This window comes from Argiope bruennichi, chromosome 10 (genome assembly GCF_947563725.1).
Source record: "Argiope bruennichi chromosome 10, qqArgBrue1.1, whole genome shotgun sequence".
Classification (NCBI taxonomy): Eukaryota; Metazoa; Arthropoda; class Arachnida; order Araneae; family Araneidae; genus Argiope; species Argiope bruennichi.
The window spans coordinates 70,556,645-70,579,929 of record NC_079160.1 but is presented as its reverse complement, the minus strand read 5'-3'; the positions used below and the strand labels follow the sequence as shown (position 1 = coordinate 70,579,929).

Here is a 23,285-nt window from a genome sequence, read left to right as displayed (position 1 = left end):
ATGACCAACATCAGAGCTGGTTACATTTCGCCAAATAACTCTCAGTGAGCAAGATTCTAAATGTCCGTCGCGTCCCTGATATAGATCTATCACTTTGGCCTTCTTCCACATGTGCCGTAGTCGGACGTCTTCTTTCAGGAGCACGATATCGCCAACTCGGACAGTAACGGGACTGTACTGGTTCCGAACTTGATGAAAAGATCGCAGTTGAAGTAAATATTCTTTTGACCATTTTTTCCAAAAAACATTCAAGTAATTCCTGCTGCTGCTTGTAGATTCTCTTAAATCTTGTGTCATTATCCGGGATAGATGGAATGGTTGTTAGCAGCAGTTAATTTCTTGACAGGACTAAAACTAAGATTATGGAGCTGTTCGCTGTCGTCTTTTCCCTCTTCGTAGACTAATGGACGGCTGTTCAGAGTGGTTTCTAATCCAATGAGGACAGGGGTCAGACTTTCCTCATCTAAAAGTGTATATCTGAGTACCTTTCGCAGACGTTGTTAATTAATATCAGACGTTCCCACCAGCCTCCCCAACAAGTCACTCGTGGGATGAAAAGTTCCCAAGTTATACCATTTTGCACATAATATTGTTGAATTTTAGATGATGGCAGAGCTTGCTATAACATGATCAGATTCTTATTTACTGCTTGAAAGGTTGTAGAAGTGTAGATTGTGTGTGGAGTCCTCTGCGGCCAACAAATTATTGTAGTGCCAAGACAAATTTGTTAGTGGTAAGTAGGGATTGCAATACCGGTATACCGAATACCGGTATTTTGAGCCATTTGTACAATTTTGTAATACCGGTATTCACAAGTTTAAATACCGGTTTTTCGGTATTTACTAGAAATTTTTTAAATTGTTTCCACTATATGTTCAGGTATCGCGAACATAGCAAAACAGTATACGCTTTTTTTGTCTCCTTAACTGGCGAAATTAATCAGCTAATTAATTGCTTATATCTCAGTTAGCGAAACATGAATTATCCCTGAAAGAAAATATTGTATCCATAACGACTGATGGAGCAACAATTATGAAAAAAGTTGGAAAGTTGATTGGTGCAAATCAGCAGTTGTGCTATACACATGGAATTCAATTAGGAGTGATAGATGTATTATACCAAAAAAATAAAGAACAGACGTATTCCAAAAACTGTGGATAGAGAAACTTCGGATTCCAACTTTGAAAAGAGTGAGAGTGAGAGTGAGAGTGATATTGACAATGAAGATAATGATAATGTAATTGGTGATAGAGATATTGCTAATGAGGATGAAATATTAACCTATCAAGAATTGCTTCCTATAATTTATAAAGTTCGAAAAATTGTTAAGATATTTAAAAGTTCCCTTATAAAAAGGATATATTACTAAAATATATAATAACTGAAAATAAAACAGAATATAAGTTAATATTAGATTCTAAAACACGTTGGAACAGTTTACTCCTAATGATGGAACGATTTTTGAAACTGAGAAATCCAATTCAAAAAGCAATAATCGACTTAAACCTGTAAATTAATTTTTCAGATTGTGAATTCGACTTAATATCCAGAACTATATCTGCTGTACTTCCAATAAAACTGACTATTGAGGCATTATGTCGGAGAGATTCTAATTTATTAACAGCTAATACAACAATAAATTTCATGTTGCAGTCACTGAAAGAACAGCACACATCACTATCTGAAGAATTATATATTACATTGAAAAATCGCACAGAAGAAAGACATGCCGAAATAGAAAATGCCTTATGGTATTTACATAATTATAATGATTTTAAAAATTAAAATGAAAAAGAAGAAAAGAAAATAACCAATTCAAATCTGATTAAATTTAGAGTTATTTTTCTTAAAACTTTTTACCTACAAACCTATCCACATTGAGAAGAATTCGGTTCAATTATCTAAGATTATGATGTCACTACTGTCGATAGTAAAAAGGAATTGTCTCTTGAACAAAAATAATAATTAGCGATAAATAAAAAAAAAAATTCAACGAACCAAAATACAATACAGAAATCAGCTATAAATAAAACCATCCGACGAGAAATCGATTTATTTGAGGATGAGGGATTTAGAGGTAAATACTTGGAAAAAGTATATCACGCATTGCTAACAGTATCACCTACTAGCGTAGATACCGAAAGAGCGTTCTCGACAGCTGTTAATTTTTACACAAACTTACTTTTCAGGCTTAATGACAGTACAATTGATGCATTATGTTTTTTAAGATCACATTTCAAAAATTTGTAATAGTACCACGGACTGAATAGTGATATTTACATTTTTTGTGATTTAAATAAATAAGATGTTTCTTCATTTTTTTGTGATTATATACTGTTATAATCTATAAGTTACAAATTATTTTTTGTGATATTTACACTCTTTAACAAAACTGGCAAATAAAACAAAGAAACACCTGTGTTTTCTTTCTTTTTCTAAAATTTCTAATACCGGTATTAAAACCGGTATCCCGGCATTAAGATTTAAAAAATACCGAATACCGGTATTGAAATTTTGGTCCGGTATTGCAATCCCTAGTGGTAAGACCTGACACGAGTTCAATGTACAATGCACATGATGTTGCACAAATAAATAGTGCTATGTAGAATGTGTCGTTTCCGGGTTTCTGTACCTAATGTTAATTTGTGGGTATTAAATTAGACTGAAAGGTATCGACCCATCTCTTTATTTTTCTCAAAACATAATAATAATTTTCAACTACAATTTGGGTAACTGAAATATTAGATATAGTCACATTCCCATCTTATAATCTAGCCTTTGACACATAATTATCCCATCTTGCTGTGGAAATTCTTCAACTAGATCATCGTGGCATACGAGAATCAAGACTTTGAGAATTGATAGAATAGAAAAGGTGTTGAATACATTATATTTGATATTAGTATGAAATATTTGATGTGACTTGGAAAATATATACAACTTAGATGTCATTCTCAATGTCCGGAACTTCTCAGAAATTATAGTTATGTCCGTGATTGTCCTTGTGTTATTGAAAGAACATTCTACAGTATTACAAATTAATTTGAGGAAATATTAGTCCTTAAGCGATGTCTTAATATAAACATATTCTTAAGAAACCGTCCTAGACGAAAGATTGCGAATCTTATCAATATCATCTCCTTCTTTGGAGCATGATTACTTAACTGTATAGACATCACTTTTGAGACTATAACTTGCGCCATTTTGAAATTTAATAAGAGAAAGGTTATTTGTAAATTATTTTTGTTCATAACTTATTTTTCATCATTTATAGTCTGTAAAAGTTAAAAACTTATTTTGTAATAACGATAATCTGATCATTTATATTCTACAGAAAAATAAAGCAAAGATCTTCATTAATCAAATTCAGTACATCATATTATATGATACTAATTTACGATTTCGTTTTTTAAATTACACATAATACAAAATTCAATTAACATTGTACATTATTCATAGATTAAAAATATTTTATTTTCTTACTCTTAAAAATAATTTTTGAAAATATTTAAATAGAAAATAAAATTATCGACATTAACAGTTTTAATTTTTTTAAACTTCTTTTGATTAATTATTATCTTCTGCTCATTAATTGTGGTTTCATAAAAATAGTTATTCATTTAATTTTAACGAAAATAATAATTAATCTGCTTTGTTATTGAGAATCTGAGTCGGAAGAAATTTTAATTTCTGAATTTTGAGCGTGGGCGTATGAAAAGAGGAAGGTTCAAAAATAAGACAAGATGAGGCGACAGTGTAATCATTTTGTCACGAAAAAAATTCGGACTTTTGTTTTATATAGATTGGAGTCGGAAAATATTTCATGGGTTTCAAGAATGAAAACTTAAAACAAAAGCAGACGTCTACGACACATCTTTCTCAAAGAGACGAAAAATGGGTTTCGTTCTTTTATTTAAAGAACTTTTATCCATTCCATTATATGTCTGAATTATTTTCTGTTCGAAGAATCGTACGTATTGATCATATTTTACTGGTCTATCTTATTTTAAAGTTGTTTTAGGAATATATATTACTAAGCATTTTCTATTTATTGATGGGGTTCATATTATCTACAATTTCATTGAAATTATCATAACTAATTGAAATTTAAATTTTTAAAAAAAATTTATATATCGAAATTTTTGGAGGTTTCAGAAAATTGTAGGATGTACATTCAGAATAAGCTGAATGTGCCTAATGTAAAGGAATTAAATGATTTAAATATGCTCTAATTTATAACTAGTTAGTAATAAAAACTAAGTGAAAAGGAAAAAAATATAGAATCAAAATTAAACCAAATAAAATAAGAATTCCCTCTGAAGACTTTCTCAAGGGTCACCCTAAGTCAGGGATTCAAAATAAGGGATTTTTTTTCTGTGAGGAATCAGACCTTAGTCCAACAGTATTGACCCCTCATGACCCGAAAATCCCCTGAAATTAAGGCCTAAGAGATGCACCACTTTTTACAGAAATGAAACAGAACAAAAAATTATAAAAGAATACGACCACTAATTAAGCAAAAAATACAATAACATAAAATAGACTATATAATAGCTCTCATAAGCAATTATTAAAACAAAGAGGAAAGAACCTACCAGTAGCAGGTAAAATTTATTACAAAAAGTGTCCCATCTTCAATCTTTATTCCCGCGTCTTATACTATACTATACTATACTATACTGTTTCTGCTTACGCCGTTCAAGGTAATAAATAATCGCAGGATCTTAGCGCCATCTATTGAGTTAGTTAATATGCAACGGAAAGTCTATTTTTATTTTAGACAAAGGGTTTATACCAAAGCATCTCTCTTTTTTTTTCCTTTATATATCCTTTATATTGATATTTTCCTTTAAAATATCAATATTGCAGTAGTTTCTGGGAAATTCATTATTAAATTTTTAAGGAGATTATTTGTTGCTTTTATATAGGAAATTTTGTTATTACAAACTCTTTTTATCCTGTTGAATATTGAAAAAATTAAATTTTTGAAAATTTTAGAGTTTAGATTTAGAATGGTAATTACAAAGTTTCGTTATTTTAAAGTTGAATTCATCCCTTTTATTGTAGATATCAACTATTGTTTTATCATTAGCAATTTCGATTTTTAAGTCCAGAACGGTAGCTTCAAGTTGATTTTGATTTGTTTCTGTTAGAATTAAATATTTTGGATAGTAATTAGTCAAAATATTGGTATCATCTAAGTGTATCAAAAGTAAGTCATCAATATTCCTCCAACCGTTTATTAAATCATATTAAATTAGTTTTTTCTCATAATAATGTAAGAAGATATTGGCCCAAGCACTTGAGAAAGCTGTTCCCATTGGAATGCCCTTTACTTGTTTATAAAAATTAATTCCATTAAAAAGTAATTTTCTGTAATATTAAAATTACGTAATTCTAGCCATTTATTTTTATTAATAACACCTTCATTCAAATATTTGTCATATATAAAAGTACAGACATTTATTAATTTTTCATGAGGCAGATTGATGTATAAATATTCGAAATCGTAAGTATTAAGTTTATTAATGTTATTATCTTTAAGAAAATCCAAAACTTCTTTGTTATTATTAATTATAAAGTTATCTTAATCTTTGATATTGTCCAGGATAATTTTTAAATATTTAAAGAAATGTTTGCCCGTAAAGTAATTATAACTGCCAGTGCTACAAGTCACAAATCTGAATTTTAATGCTTTTTTAATGATATTTAACTGTTGGGAACAAATAAGGATAGTTTAGAGAACAAGTCTTAATTTTTTTTTCTCGAAAGCTAGCATTTTTTTTTATCTAATTCTCTTAATTTTCTCTAATTACTCTTAATTATAAGCTATTTAAGGTTCTCTGACTAAGAAGTTTCTATCCCTTTTATTTTCTCGTAAACACAGTATAAAGAAAATATAGTAATAGTCAAAAAATTCGAATTTGCAATTTTGGTGAATCTTAGAGGTTTAGAACTTTTTGAATTCGAAACTTTAGAAAATGTCCGTCCGTCTGTTTGTGTCAAAAATAATTGAATAACTGTTTGAGCTAGATATACGGTCTTTACACCAACTCTGTAGATTTCTATCAAATTTTGAGTAACATTTGTTCAGACGGAGTCCGTCTGTCCATCTGTTTGAATATAAATTATCGCTATATTTGCAAACGAAGGATTCTTTGTAGAAAGATAAAATTCGATGCACCGAGTCAACATTAATACTGAAGACACATTTCAAATTTTGAGCCAAATCCAGCCACCGGTTGACTGTCTGTAGGTCTGTACTTTCAGAAACAAGTAAACGCAATAGATCAGAAATGCAATGACTTAAATGTAACAAATTTGGTATAGGATTTTGGATTACAAATGCAGTTCTGAGCCAAAATTGTGTTTAAGTCGGTTAAAAAAATATGCTTAAAGCACAAATTCGATTTTTGGATGCTATTAACGCATGCTAAGGATTAATTAGAAAATAATTCTCCAAGAATGAAACGATTGGTTTTGTATATATAAAATTCTCGTGAAAAGGTAATATTTCATGACCATTGTAAGGCGATGCCATGTAAGGCTTCTATGGTATGATAAGCTTATTGGAGAGTATACGAGAAAGTTGTGGGGAGACCACTCCCGCCAAATGATTTTCCAAAGATGAAACGATTGGTTTTCTATATATAAAATTCTTGTGAAAAGGTAATATTTCATAACCATTGTAAGGCGACGCCATGTAAGGCTTCTATGGTATGATAAGCTTATTGGAGAGTATACGAGAAAGTTGTGGGGAGACTACTCCCGCCAAATGATTTTCCAAAGATGAAACGATTGGTTTTCTATATATAAAATTCTCGTGAAAAGGTAATATTTCATAACCATTGTAAGGCGACGCCATGTAAGGCTTCTATGGTATGATACGCTTATTGGAGAGTATACGAGAAAGTTGTGGGGAGACCACTCCCGCCAAATGATTTTCCAAAGATGAAACGATAGGTTTTCTATATATAAAATTCTTGTGAAAAGGTAATATTTCATAACCATTGTAAGGCGATGCCATGTAAGGCTTCTATGGTATGATAAGCTTATTGGAGAGTATACGAGAAAGTTTTGGAGAGACCACTCCTGCCAACTGATTCTCCAAGAATGAAACGATTGGATTATTAAAAATGAAATTCCCGTCAAAAGGTAATATTTCATAACCATTGTAAGCCGATGCCATGTAAGGCTTCTATGGTATGATAAGCTTATTGGAGAGTATACGAGAAAGTTGTGGGGAGACCACTCCCGCCAAATGATTTTCCAAAGATGAAACGATTGGTTTTCTATATATAAAATTCTCGTGAAAAGGTAATATTTCATAACCATTGTAAGCCGATGCCATGTAAGGCTTCTATGGTATGATAAGCTTATTGGATAGTATACGAGAAAGTTTTGGGGAGACCACTCCCGCCAAATGATTTTCCAAAGATGAAACGATTGGTTTTCTATATATAAAATTCTTGTGAAAAGGTAATATTTCATAACCATTGTAAGGCGATGCCATGTAAGGCTTCTATGGTATGATAAGCTTATTGGAGAGTATACGAGAAAGTTTTGGAGAGACCACTCCTGCCAACTGATTCTCCAAGAATGAAACGATTGGATTATTAAAAATGAAATTCCCGTCAAAAGGTAATATTTCATAACCATTGTAAGCCGATGCCTTGTAAGGCTTCTATGGTATGATAAGCTTATTGGAGAGTATACGAGAAAGTTATGGGGAGACCACTCCCGCCAAATGATTCTCCAAAGATGAAACGATTGGTTTTGTATATATAAAATTCTCGTGAAAAGGTAATATTTCATAACCATTGTAAGGCGACGCCATGTAAGGCTTCTATGGTATGATAAGCTTATTGGAGAGTATACGAGAAAGTTTTGGGGAGACCACTCCCGCCAAATGATTCTCCAAGGATGAAACGATGGGTTTATTAAAAATGAAATTCCCGTCAAAAGGTAATATTTCATAAACATTGTAAGCCGATGCCATGTAAGGCTATAGGTAAACTCAAAACGACGCGTTTATGATTAAAACAAAAAACGACAACAATAATAAAGAAGGGAATTTCGAATTTTTTGTCTCAAGCTAGACATTCAATACCTGAACTAAAACTTTATAGTTTCAACCTGAAGTCTCTTTCTACATTCAAGTGTGTGTGTGTGTGTGTGTGCGTTTTGCCTTTATGTTTAAATAAAAATAAACTTTGGAAAGTCCATCCGCGTAGACGAATGACCATGAATCTCATAATGTTGAATACCGTTTTCGAATATTTATCCAGAACGAACCTATGATGTTGTTCTAAAAAACCCATTTTATAGTCAGGTCACATAATTGTTCCATTAACGGATTTTCTTCATTCGATGATACTTCTTTTTTTTTTATGTTGTCCTTTTCAAAAGGATTTCTAATCCATTGATTTTTATTTTCGAATTTCAGAAAACAACACCTAAAACAAAAATGGAGACACTGTTTCCGGACCCATTTATGCACTGCCTTTTGCCTATAGGTTGGAAACTGCCACATTCGTTTTATTGTGTTCTGAATAAGCAATTGATTAATTTAACTAAATTTTAATTCTACACTGATGCCGATACTTGGTTATGAATTTTCGAAATAAATAATTTTAAGGTTTCATTATATTTTTAATAATAATAATAATGACTAGAAAAATATAAAAATGCTACTTTTTTGTGCTCTAATAAAAGTGTTTTTAAAGCAATTTTTATTAAAATCATTGTATTATATTGTCACGTAGAACTATAGTATAGAACCCAATGGCACACACAAGAGGTAGAGCTAAACCAATTTATTAACTGAACTCTGAACTGAGAATACAGTAACTGACAAATCTTCTGCTTTTATACAATCAGAGAAAGTTCCAGAATACTCTTCTGGAGACAGTAAGAAATGTCCAGAACACTTGTCTGGTAAACTAAAGAAATGCCCAGTATCTTCTGGAACATGAAATAAGGGAAAACATAAAATCGAGGAATTAAGTATTTACATATTTACATATACTATTAATCGCATTATCTCTAGCGGGATTCGAGCCCAGGTCTCTTGATCATGAGACCAGTGCCATGACCATTCGGCCATGGATATTCAACTGTCTTTCTTCAATGCGGCAATATTAATACCCTGGAAGAGTTTCATTTTGCTAAAGTTTTATATCACTTTGTCTGTTTCATAAATTTATTGGTCAAGAATAATAAATCTGAAAGCATTTGAATGTGAACATAACCAGTATTATGGTGATTTACTCATCTCAATGACAAAGTATTGTGTTAAATTACTTAAAAATTACTTCGTTAATTTTTGCCTAATTGGTTACCTAAAAATTAATATCATTGGATGCGCAATTTAAAAATCGCTTAAACTTTTCATCATATTCACGTGACTAGCTATGTAGCCGCAAGTAGAAAGATTGATTCTCGAATTCCCATGTCACAATAATCTTGGAGAGAGCTTAAGTATATATTTAACACTGTTATTTTTTCATGTAGCAAAGAGAATTGTCATTTCGATTACATCATTTTGTGTCATTTTTTTCTAAACTATATACACTACTTGATGTTATATTAGATTATAATAGATTGTGCTAGAAATCCATATTATTGTTCCATTGCGCAGGTTGTCTTGCATTAAAGAAGAAAGATTAATGTTGTTTTTGCCATGTTCAATGAATGTTGTACCAATGCCCCCCCCCCCCCGACCGCACAGAGAAAAATTATGGTTATGGAAAATACAAGATTTATGGCAATACAAGAGTCAATTATGGCAATACTAGAGATAATGCGATTAATAGTATATGTAAATATGTAAATACTTAATTCCTCGATTTTATGTTTTCCTTTATACAATACATCTCTCTCTTTCCTTTATACAATACATCTCTGATATGTTTGTATTCCTTCATTTAGGCTTTATATCTTATTAAGTATAGGAAATAAACCGCTCAACAATAAATATAATTCTCTCTTTGGAATGTTGGTCATGGTATGAGCTTTCTAGCTTCACTCTAAGCCCTATTGCGCTATCACTGTTGTTTAATAAGAATTTGTAGTTTGTTGTTTATTTCTGCAAATGCTAATTTTGTAAACGCTTCAGCAGTATTTTGTTATGTTTTTCGTGTTTCCTTACGCTCATTGTCCGTTATAGAATTTATTGAACTTCTTCCCCAATACGCTTAGGACAGACTTCCATAATCTTATCTTCAATTATTTCTATCACCATGATGAGTGGCTTTCGTTTATTTTTGAAGTAAAATAAACGAAAATAAATTTGAAGTACCCCACCCCATCCCCTTCCTTTTTAAGGACGCCAAATGCTCGTTATACAAATCTATGCTGTTAAGTCTCCCCGCTTAAAGGAATTAACACTTTTAATACAAGATATTACATATCTTTATGACGTCTCGGTATTAAGAATGCTGGACAGGATGGTGAGATTATCATAATAATACTGGCCATTTTGTGTTAATTGAGGAAATAGAAACTTATTTTAATATGGAAGATTCTTAAGGTGAAATTGAATATTTCTTCATTTTCTTTGTTACAACTTAAAGAGAACTTTCCATAAATTTTGCATCTAAAACTTCATTTTTTGAAAATATTTCACGCTAGAATTACTGGTCAACAGCCAAAACCTTCAAAACTCAAGAAAAGAAAGTTATTCGAGATAGACAAGCGTGATTCTTTATAAAGCAGAATTTTTCTATGTCTTCTAAACAAATCATGCATCTTTTGCCCGAATAAGGGCTAATTTACAACGAAAGAAAAATAGGCCGGATATTACGGAAGCCGGATAATCGCGAACCGGATACTTGGGAGTGTACTGTAATTCTAATTTAAAAAAAAACGTCTGTCGTGGTTTCGATCTGAAGTTTCTATAGTTTTTGATAATCGAATAGAAAAATTATTATACGGGAGGAAAACGTACGAATTTTTTAATTCCACTCAAAACTTTCTTCAATTTTTGATAATCCAATTAAAGCAATGTATTAGAGAAACAAACGCCCACGCTCTGGTACTGAAGCTTTCGAAATTGATTTCCCTCAAAGTTCTGTAAAAGAATTTCTCTTTTATGAAATGGTATTTCAGAAACAACTTTCCTCATTAATTGTCCATTTGTCATTTTTTTTTGTGCTTTCGAGTTTGAAATTTCTTTTTTTTCCATTGAATGAACATGTCTTTCATTGCAAGTAAGCCAGCGGAAAATTCGATTACATTTCTAGCTAAAATTTTTTCAACATAATTACAAACGAAAGTCGAAACGCCTTGTTTTACTCTCGGGAAGTTAAAAGAAATGAATAAACTCGAGTATTTCTCTTGCTGTCCTTTTTAATGTTTCGTCTAAAATATTACTGAAAGAATGTTATACCATCAGTTATGTTCGAAATTTAAAAACAAAAGTGTGTCCTTTATACTACTGCCATATAAAGAAATAATACAGAGTAAGAATCATTAAAGGTGTCATTTTTTAAAAAAAGGAATTATATGAACTGGATGTAGTTGTTATCTTTCTGTTAAACAGTAACAGAATTTGGAACAGGATTTATATCTTTGTGCATTTGTTCTGATGCTAACATTTTTGAAATCGATTATTCATTTTCTTGTCTCATATTTGTAATGTGGCTGTTGTTTGGAATGATGTTGGACGCATGGATGGAAAAATTGAATTTAATTTTGTTTTATCATACATTTTTATTTTTTTTTTCAAATTTGGTATTTTAACAAGAAAAATGACGAATTAACTACTTAAACTGACAGTGCATAGCGTAGCCATTTGGCAACATGTTATTTCCATTTATAAGCTTCACTTGATTATTCCAAAGGGCAACAGTGAGTGTTTGGAAATCCATTTTAAAATGCGTAACATTTGTAGAAAAGACAGCGGTATTAGAAGTAGATTTAAACTGGAAGCGTGGGAAAATATCAAAATGCCTCCGTATGAAAGTATGAATGTCCTGTATGAAACATTAAAAATACTATCAACGTATTTTTTGCATTGTAAAAAATATATATTGGTAAAAGCTTGCTATTTTATTTTTATTGCAGAATTCTTATTATGTGTCGTGTGTCTTTGAGATATTGGTTAATTCATAGAGCATTAATTAGGAGCATTTAACTTTTTTTTTAATTTCAAGGAAAATAATTTAAATTATTTGAATAATTTTCTTGAATTATAAAGCAGCAGGTATTCAAAACAGATATTTTTATTTGTAAAAACATAAAAAGCCATGCATTCTAGTCTAAAAAAGGAGAAAATGAGAGGCAGAGAAAGGGGAGGGGCACAAGCAAATCGCTTAATTTTTTTTATTTTTCTTGTTGAAATAAATAATTTAGTAAAAAAAAAATCTATGGATATAAAATAATAGGATTATAACATTTTATCAAGTATTATAGATCAGATTCATATATGTTTATTGCATTCATTTGCTTATTTGTACGTTTATAAAACCAACCACCTGTTTAAATAATATTGTGTCAAAACGGAGATATCAGGCAGTCTAATAAGTGACTAAAATCACATGCATAGTCACATGTTAAAATATATTATTGGCATATTAAAAATGTGCAGAAAAATAAAGCTGGGCCTCTTATTGAAATGGGGAATTCTTAATTTACCATGTCTAGACTGTAAAATACCAAGTTATGTCTTAAAACGAGCAATTCTTATTTATTTATTTCGCGTATCTCGGAAACGTCTCTAACGATTTGGATTAAATTTTATTTTAGATAAGGTTATGCTTTTTAAGTTCATCAATAAAGATGTCTTTCCTGAAACATTTTACACACGCACGTACACACACACATTTTTTATAACTAATTACTGATACAAGTATATTCAATTTCAGCTTCGAAATGTGGGCAGTGCAGTATAGGGAGCAGAATAACACGGATGACGCGTGTATTCAAGTTGTGTTTTTTGTTTTATTTTTTTACTTGTGTTATATTTAATATTTTTACTATTTAAGTTTATCTATATAGGTGACTTTCCTAAAAAATGTGATTGTACACAAAACATTTTTTATAACTAATTATTAGAGACTTTTTTCTATCTGCTCTCATGCTGACAATATCATATAGTGCCATCTCGGACCCAATTTCAATCTATTCTCAAACTTTCATTTGGAATTTTTACTCTTTGAATGTGTTTTATATCATCCGAATTTGCGTATTTTACTTTATATTAGACTTTATGATGTTTGGTTCTTTTTAATCTAGTAGCATTTCATACCATGTGCTTGGCGCAGCTTGGCCAAAAATGGCTCTTGCGCCAAAAAAATCCAAACAACCAAACAACCAACCTCGGACCCAATTTCACCACGGTAAAATTGAGTGTAAGCTCAAAAATATAAGTAATGATAGATAAACTGTAAAATGAATACTGTAATACAGCAGATTGTTTCGAATAACATTTTGAACTAAGTGCATTTAGGATTTGTTTAAATGACCAGTTTATATGTAGATAAGATTGAAAAATATTCATGTGTAATCAGTGTGTGATTCGTATCTAAATATTATCTCCAAAAAGAAAACCCCCAATTTTACAAAAAAAAAAAGGGGGAAAAGCAACAACTATTGAGCGAACTCAGTTTTCTAGATTTTTTTTAGAAGTAAAAGCAGTAAAAAAACTGGATTTTTTTTTTGGAATGTGTAACGAATATTTCTAATATCAACATATTTTCGATTCTAATTAAAAAAATCTTTTTTCTTGTGTTCATAGCTATTGAAAAAAAAAAAAAAAAAAAAAAACAAACAGAAATATTCATTATATACTGCTTAAAATTTCGCATTTTCTTCTTCTCTGAAGTTTCATTTTAGAAGGAGAAAAACCTTTTCACCATTTGCAAAATTGATATAACAGGTATCGCTTTTTAAGGAACTGTTTGGCAAGATGATGCTTTGCAAGCGATTTTTCCCATTATTTCCTTTTCCACCCAGACAAGTAAAATCTAGTTTCTGGGCATATCTCGTTAACAGTATAATCCAATATTTTCAGAAAGTAATTTCTATTTGAATTCACTATTTTAAACAAATTTCTATCGACACGAATGGTGCCAACTAGTTACAGCTTTTAAAAGAAAATTTATTTCAAGTTTCTTTAGCATTTATTATAATAAATTATAAATCAAAGATTAAATCTTAAAAATAGTTTAAAAAGCAAATAATTATACTTTTATATAGACTAATAAAAGTTTTTAAACTGTGTTTATTTTACTGGCTGATCTGGCGAACTTCGTACCGCCTAACAATCCGTGAACAGTTTAGTTACACCATTTATAACTCAAGAACGGCGGTTCCGATTTTAATCGTATTTGACTTTTTATAATAATAGAAGGAAAAAAAAATCAATAAAACTACAAAAATAAGTATTACAATGGCTTGTCAGAAAGGCATTTTCTTTATTCAATCTATATATACATTCGTGTTTATTCTCTTGAGTCAAGCACTTTCTGATATACAATATTTTTTTGTATTGTTATCAGGCGTAAGAACAAATAAAGCGGATGATTTACCAACACGTGAATATGCCACATATAATTGACCATGAGCAAAACATGGGTTTTCTAGATTCAGACCACAAACACTCAACGATTGGCCTTGTGATTTGTTAATCGTCATTGCAAATGTAACACGAATTGGAAATTGAATTCTTTTAAATTCAAAGGGCATATCGCTTGGGATCATGGGAATCCTCGGAATGAGAAATTCCTCATCTTTGAATTTTCCTTTGAGTATAGTCGTGTGAATCGCATTGATCATCAGTTTTTTTCCCCCACTAAACCCGTTCCATTGTATAGTTTTGGTTGGTTTAGGTTTCGAAGCATCATAGCCACCGAGCCAACCTTCAGCTGTAAATTGTGCGGTGGTAAGCCAGGCATATCCAAAGAGTTTAAAAATTCAGATTTTAGTCTATCCGTTTCGTTTTTGACGTACATATGGACACAATATTGCTGAAACAATCGCCGAAATCGCAGCAAATAATTGTCAGCATTTTGATGAATCATAAACGATATGCATAATAGTTCATCGAGCTAACCTTCTTTGTAGTGTCCTCTCCTGAAATAAAAACAGTAAAATTAGTATCTTAGAAGTCATGACTGTATTGAATGATATTGATTCCAGTGTTGGTCTTTCCAGTCACTTAATTTTTCAACCACCTAGTTATTTGATTAATGAAAATAAATTAATTAACTGTTTCAAATCGCGGTTGACAATTAATTAATTGTTACTTCCTGCTACTACATTAACAATTTTAAAAATACTAATTGTAACTTTTCAAAATTACAGTTAATCAATTGTTAGTTGTCATGAGCATTATTAATAATTAATTGATTGTTAATCTTTAATTGCTTTTTCAATTAAAATTTGCGCAACACTTATTGATACTCATCATTCAATGGATTTATCATCTTTATATTCAAGTGATATCCATCATTTCCTTGCCAAAACATCAGTGGGTATTGCAATGTGTCATATGAACGGTGCGTTTCATATATTTTTTTGCAGTTGCCTAGTATCACAACGTTTAAACACAATATCACGTCTTTCCACGTTTTCACCAACAATCAGGATTGCAACTACGTCTATTGTTGGAACGTTAAATGTTCGTTCGCGTGTTCCAGCTTGTCTTTTATCTGCTCTGATCACGACTTTGTAGTCATTGTTTAGCATGCGTTCCAATGCCGTTCTGAACATCCTTACTAATGCATTATGCTCATGAAGTAATTGCTGTAGATCATGGAGAATTGCTCTTTTCATTTGATATGTAATTTCTATGTAAGCTAGCTTATTATGCTCATGAATTAGTTGCTGTAGATCATGGAGAATTGCTCTTTTCATTGCTGGGTTGATCTCTTGTTTCTCTATATTACCAATGATGTGTATTTGCAAGAATTTCTGCTGTGCATCTTCAAGAGGTAGCAATGATCACATTTGATGGTGAATCTGGCCTTGAATCTGTCGAAAGCGAAATCAATATTACTTATTTATAATCTCTTTTTGTTTTTGCTTGTCTGCATGCCTTATTTCTTTAGGCACAAATTCATTGACCTAAATCTTTTCGCCTATGATTAAAACTACATTTGAGCAGTTGTTCTTCTATTAAACACTTAATCAATACCATGGCTCTTGTGCCAATAAAATCCAAAAAATCCAAATCTTCTATTAAACAAAACTTATCTTTTAAAGAAAATGAACATTGACTCTCTTCAACATAAATTACTTTGAATGTCGGATTAAATCCTGGTTCTTGTTTGCCCCGAATGTCGGATTAAATCCTGATTCTTGTTTGCCCCAAATGAAGTCGTTTTAAAACAGCCATTGTATTTTTGAGTGTTCACTAGAAAATGTCGCGATTCTGGTGTTTCGCCGAAAAGCACTGAACGCAATGGCTCAGGTGGCGAAGTCAATAATGGCAATTTCACTTTACCGTTAAGGCAGCACAATCCAGGCGTTTCTCCAGCAAACTTTAATGCGCCACAATGCTCGCAAACAACGTCCATTTGACAAATGCGAACGAAAGGATGTGTGCTGTAATCGTGCAATCGTATAGAAACGATTCAAATCAACACTTGAAGCATCGCGCCGAAGATTATCTCGCTGTTGCAATTTTTTCAGCTTTTTAAAGAAATAATAACGAATTATAAAAAATCATTTTTAAATACACAACGGAAAAGTGCAAATAATATTCCGTTCGAAAGACTGCCTACGAAGTTCAAAAAATGAATTTAAACTATCACAGTCAGAATTCATTTTGAAGCAAAACTGAGCTGAAAATCGTCTGCCAATCAAAAAACTGGAAAAGTGTCCTCGGACGCTAGAATCCAGCCTCTATCGATTCAAATTATTTCATTTATTAGTAGCCGCAATTATTTTCAAATTGTAACGTTTTGAAGCGAAATATTCGAATTATTTATGATCCTATCCGGAAACGTTTCTCAGAAATAAGATATCACTTTCCAGATTTTTTTTAATGTGTAGAAAAATTTGATACGTTGCAACTAGGGATTGCAATACCGGTATACCGGGATACCGAATACCGGTATTTTGAGCCATTTTACAATTTCGTAATACCGGTATTCACAAGTTTAAATACCGGTTTTTCGGTATTTCCTAGAAATTTTTAAAATTGTCTCCACTATAAACTAACAAAATAGTATACGTTTTTGTTTTTATGTCTCTCTAACTGGCGAAATTAATTAGATAATTAATGGCTTAATTAATTGCCTAAATCTAAATTAGCGAAACATGGATTATCCCTGAAAGAAGATATTGTACCCATAACGACTAATGGAGCAACAGTTATGAAAAAATTTGGAAAGTTGATTGGTGCAAATCAGCAATTGTGCTATGCTCATGGAATTCAATTAGGAGTAATAAATGTATTATACCAAAAAAATAAAGAACAGAAAAATCCAAATATTGTGGATATAGAAACTTCGGATTCCGACATTGAAGACAATAAGAGTGAGAGTGATATTGACAATGAAGATAATGACAATGTAATTGTGGAAGTTGATATTGCTAATGAGGATGAAATATTAACCCATCAAGAATTGCTTCCTATAATTTATAAAGTTCGAAAAATTGTTAAGATATTTAAACTTTCCCCTACAAAAAATACCTTATTATAAAAATATATACTAACTGAAAATAAAACAGAATATATGTTAATAATAGATTCTAAAACACGTTGGAACAGTTTACTCCTAATGATGGAACGGTTTTTGAAATTTAGAAATCCATTCCAAAAAGCAATAATCGACTTAAACCTGTAAATTAATTTTTCAGACAGTGAATTCGACTTAATATCTAGAACTATATCAGCTCTACTTCCAATAAAACTGACTATAGAGGCATTATGTCGGATAGATTTTAATATATTAACAGCTAATGCAACAATAAATTTCATGTTGAAATCTTGAAAGAACAGCACACATCACTATCTGAAGAATTATATATTACATTGAAAAATCGCACAGAAGAAAGGCATACCGAAATAGAAAATGTCTTATGGTATTTACATAATTATAAGGATTTTAAAAATGAAAATGAAAAAGAAGAAAAGAAAAGAATCAATTCAAATCTGATTAAGTTTATAGTAAATTTTCTTACAATTTTTTACCCACAAACCTATCCACATTCAGAAGAATTCGGTTCAGTTATCGAAGATTTTGATGACACTAATGTCGATAGTGAAAAGGAATTGTCTCTTGAACAAAAATTAGAATTAGCGATAAATAAAAAAAATTCAACGAACCAAAATACAATACAGAAATCAGCTATATCCAAAACCATCCGACGAGAAATTTATTTATTTGAAAATGAGGGATTTAGAGGTAAATACTTGGAAAAAGTATATCGCGTATTGCTGACAGTGTCACCAACTAGCGTAGATGCCGAAAGAGCGTAATTTCGACAGCTGGTAATTTTTACACAAAATTACTTTTCAGCTTTAATGGCAGTATAATTGATGCATCATGTTTTTTAAGATCACATTTCAAAAATTTGTAATAGTACCACAGACTGAATAGTGATATTTACACTTTTTTTGTGATTTAAATAAATAAGTTGTTCCTTTACTTTTTTGTGATTCTTTATATACTGTTATAATTTATAAGTTTCATATTATTTTTTGTGATATTTACATTCTCTTATAAAACTGGCGAATAAAACAAAGAAACACCTTGTTATCTTTCTTTTTCTAAAATTTCTAATACCGGTATTAAAACCGGTATCCCGGTATTAAGATCTAAAAAATACCGAATACCGGTATTGAAATTTTGGTCCGGTATTGCAATCCCTAGTTGCAACGGATCAAGTATTATTGTCTTATGTTTGAATTTTTTTATTACTGTGCACGGAGACGTTTCTCGGAAATAAGATATTTTATTTGAATACAAGCCACCTTTGGCGACCAGCCGGTTCGACAATCTTAATGATCGTTAAAATTTTAATAATTAAATATTTTATGTAATTCCTACTTTAATAGCTTCTTCATCAAAATATTTTAAAGCTTCAAATTTTGATAGTCATATAATTCACTCATAATATTATAAATGCCTTCAGTCATAACGTAATATGTATATCACTAATTTTCAGTTTGCTCCGGTAGAATTTATACTTTAAATTAAAGTGGAAATGATTAATCTGCATTTAATATAATATTTTTTACTGAAACAAAGCATTTTTTATATAATTACTGAAAAAGAGTCACTGAGCATTTAAACTTTATGTGAACTAAAGAATATCTTTCTTAATTTATGTAATATCTCAAGAATTTGCCAACAAAATTTCTCAGATTCATCATGAGCAGATCGATTCATTAACAATGTTTAATTTTAAATGCATCAAACACTAAGAAAATAAACAGAATCGTTTAAAATAATGGAAATAAATGGAAATGGTGGAAAATAATGGAAATGGTGGAAAATAGTTAAAAAAACTACTTAAAAGAACGATTTACTTATAACTATAAACATATAAAAATATATGTAACTAACATAAATAAAATTTAATTACCAAAGCATACACCTAACCTAGTTCTAACTGGATCCAGGAAATAATGATATAAAAATAATTCAGAAGGAATCCCACCTGCATCCAACATGAAAAGGGCTTGCCCCAACATAGCATTGTCCAAACAGCTCATAAAATATTTGACATCAAATGTCTTCCTGGAAATGTTCAAAGTTCATATCGTTTCATAGTTAGCACTTGACGAATCCAGAAAACAATAAGATAAAGAAAATAAGAATTTATAGAATAAGAAATAAGAATTTATAGAATAAGAATTTATTATATTACATTACTCAACATTACACCCACTTGAGACAAACAGATTTAAATAAGGCATGAAAAGGAAAACAAAACTAAGAGTAGGTTTCACTAATAAGTATAAATGAAATATTTCAAAAGAGGATGTAGTATCTTTAAATACTATTGTCCTTTTGAAAAGAATTTAGAAAAGAATTCTTAGAATTCTTTCTACTATTTTCATTCTTTGTCATATTCAAATTTAATTAATATATTTGTTCTTGTAATATTTCTCTGTAAACAATGTTCTTAGTTTTTCCTTGTGGTGCAAGGATATGCAGATTTTTACTATTACTGACTCTCGAGCAACCAACATATAGTTACCAGTGTGAAAAGCAAGGCCTTCGTTAATCTAAGCCAACAACTTTTAAAGATTGGCCTTGAGATTTGTTAATGCTCATACCAAAACTCGGTTTAACTGGAAATTGAATTCTTTTAAACTGGAATGGGAATGCTTATACATCTGATGGAATGCTTATACATATTTTAAGGGAATGCTTATACATATTTTAATGGAATGCTTATACATATTTTAATGGAATGCTTATACATATTTTAATGGAATGCTTATACATCTGATGATATATGAGGAATCCTTGGGATAAAGACATCCTTCCCAGCTGATTGGCCTGTAGATATGGTTGCTTCAATAACATTTGACATCAATTTCTTCACAATTAGTCTTGTTCCATTACAAATAGTTGGAGGGTCTAGATTTCTCAAAAGCATTATAGGTGCACCGATCTTTAACTCTAATTTGTGTGTTGGTACACCGGATGGTTCCAATGAATTCAAAAATTCTGTTGGATAATTAACTGCCTGATTTATTTCAATTACTGTTTTAAAAGATTTGAATATTTGAATTTCAGCTGGTAATTTCCTTAACAGATGGTAATTTATCGTCTTAACTCCCTCATTCGTTGGAGAAAGAATAGCTCTTTCACATAGCCAATTGATATCACTAAAATTACTTTCGATATTTGGAAATACTCTATATTGAAGATCTTTCATTGTTGCTACTATGTTACCAATATATGGCAACGCTATCAATCCTTCACTATCAATTGTCATAGTTCCATTACCGAGATGAAGTAAATTCTGAGAGAATTGCTCGGTGGAAATGTCACCTGTAAGAAGAACTCTCATGTTCGTTTTCAATCCAAATCTTTGAAAGTTTTTCCTAATATAAGATGCTTTTATCGATGCATTCATTTCATCTGCGTTTGTGCCTTGTGGAATAACAGGCAAAGTTTGGCGAAAATCACCAGAAAAAAACAGAGTTATGCCACCCATGCACTCGTTATTCTGAAAATTATCTTGCATAGTTGTATTAAGAGCTTCCAATGCTAACTTATGTGCCAGAGCTTCCAATGCTAACTTATGTGCCATTGTACATTCATCCGATACAATTAATTTACACTTCTTAAGCAATTTTGATCTATCTGAACTTCTTGAGATGTTGCAAACTGGAGTTTCAGCAAACGATAAATTTATTGGTAGTTTGAAGACTGAATGAGCTGTTCTTCCGCCCGTCAAGAGAGTTGCAGCAATGCCAGAGGAAGCTACTGCAAGAGCAATTAGATTCCTTTGTCTAATTCTTGCTAATAAAAGATTAATTAGGTACGTGTTACCTGTTCCACCTGGAGCATCCAAAAAGAATAGACCGCCAGTTTCTGTAAAAACTGCAGATGTAATTTTTAAAAAGCAAGTATTTGATCTTCAGTCAGATTAGGTTCATTTGTTTCAATATATGATGTTAGTTGATGAATGTTGTAACATGTCTCTCTTATTATTTCATAATTTAAACTGTTATTGATATCACGGTGTACCTCTGGATGTCCAAACACTTTTAAATCTGTACCTCCCAATGCTTTAATTTTATCTTCAAGAGCAAGTAAAGCTCTATTAAATATTTCATCATTGTAGTCTAAATCCATATTATTAACTGTTATTCTTGTTTTATGCAAAATGTCTTCTGACATATTTTCTCTATGTAAATTCCATAACTGTACAGGATTTGATACACAGCGTGAAGAATAACTGCATATAGATCTCGCAACATGCTTTGTAGCTGCTTCATACTCGTACTTCATACTGCTGCGTACTTTTCCAACATGGCATATTGAGTTCTTTCATACATATATCGAGGACTGCCTGTGAAAGTAAATGGTAAAATTGTTGGTTTTCCAATTTGTTTCATATTATCATTATTAATTATAGCATCTCTCAAATGGATATAATCTTCAACACGGAGTTTCTTTTGATTCAAACGTATAAATCGCAGTCGTTCGGTTTGAATTTTAGCATACATATCTGCAACAAATTGTTGAAAAAGTTTTTTGCACCTTAAAATAATGTTGAAATTTGATGCACGAAACATAATCCTAAATGTATAAAAATCCATTGATGAAATTCTTTTTGTAGTTTTTTCACCTGAAAGATTGGTTTGTCGCAATTCAAAGTTATGTCCATCCTCACCTTGCCAAAATGTTAATGGATATTGTCATGCATCGTCCGCACGGTGAGTTTTCGCTATCTTTTTTATTTTATCACTCCTCAGCTCTAACGACGACTGCCATGTTTATCGCCAGCTAAGATAATTGCAACTTCTGATATTGTCGGAGCATTAAATTTTCTTTAATTTTCACCGGAGGGTACTTTATCTGCATGAATGACAATTTTCATTTCTGGCGTGATTTTTTTTCCATTGCACATTTTAAACTTCGAACATAACTATTATGCTAATGTAACATTTCTTGTAGCTGTGACACTATTCCTGGTTTTATGTCTCTCGCATTCCTGCAGCACTGTTCAACCTGTTGTTCTTTATCAGCAACGAAATAAACTTGAAGAGATCTTGACTCCTCATTCGGTTGTGGCTATAAACTACCTATTCTATGGTACACTTGTCCTTGAACTTTAAATGTTTCATAAAACCTGGCTCTAATTTCTCTTCCACAACCGAATGAAGTCATTTGAAAACATGAGTTATATCTTCTTTTGTTAGTTTGAAAATTAATTGCATCAGGAGAATCGGTCGAGAAAAGCATGAGGAATGGTTCTAGCGGTGTTTGTAGCAAAGGAACTTGAATTTTACCATCATTACAGCACATTCTATTGGATTCGCCTTTCCATTTAAGATCTTTGCAGAAACTGCATTCAATAACCATTCAACCAATTAGAGGATCACATTAATAAGCAATATTGGAATTATATGCAAATGCAGAATTTTCTTTTTGTCTCCAGATTTTATTTCTTGTGTTTGACATCCTCATCGCGTTATTTAATTGCCTTAATTGGCGATGATCAATAAATAGTTCCCGATGCTCTTAAAGTGGACATTCTTAGCCTGTTAGATGCTTGTCTATTGCGTCTTTCCTCCTCCGTTTCCGATGCCCTTAAATTAGCCATCCTTTGTCTATTAGACATTTGTCGTTGTTGATGAAATTCTT

At 31.1% G+C, this 23,285-nt stretch overlaps 1 protein-coding gene across 1 annotated transcript; it reads right to left on the bottom strand.

Annotated features, from left to right (window-relative positions):
• Positions 1–296: 296 nt before the first annotated feature.
• Positions 297–21,926, bottom strand: LOC129987579 (uncharacterized). The gene is made up of 3 exons (XM_056095542.1): positions 21,695–21,926; positions 20,805–21,515; positions 297–463 (listed from the first exon to the last, which is right to left on the bottom strand). Exons 1-3 carry the CDS (start codon positions 21,924–21,926, stop codon positions 297–299), a joined length of 1,110 nt encoding a protein of 369 aa, XP_055951517.1.
• Between the last annotated feature and the right edge of the window lie 1,359 nt (positions 21,927–23,285).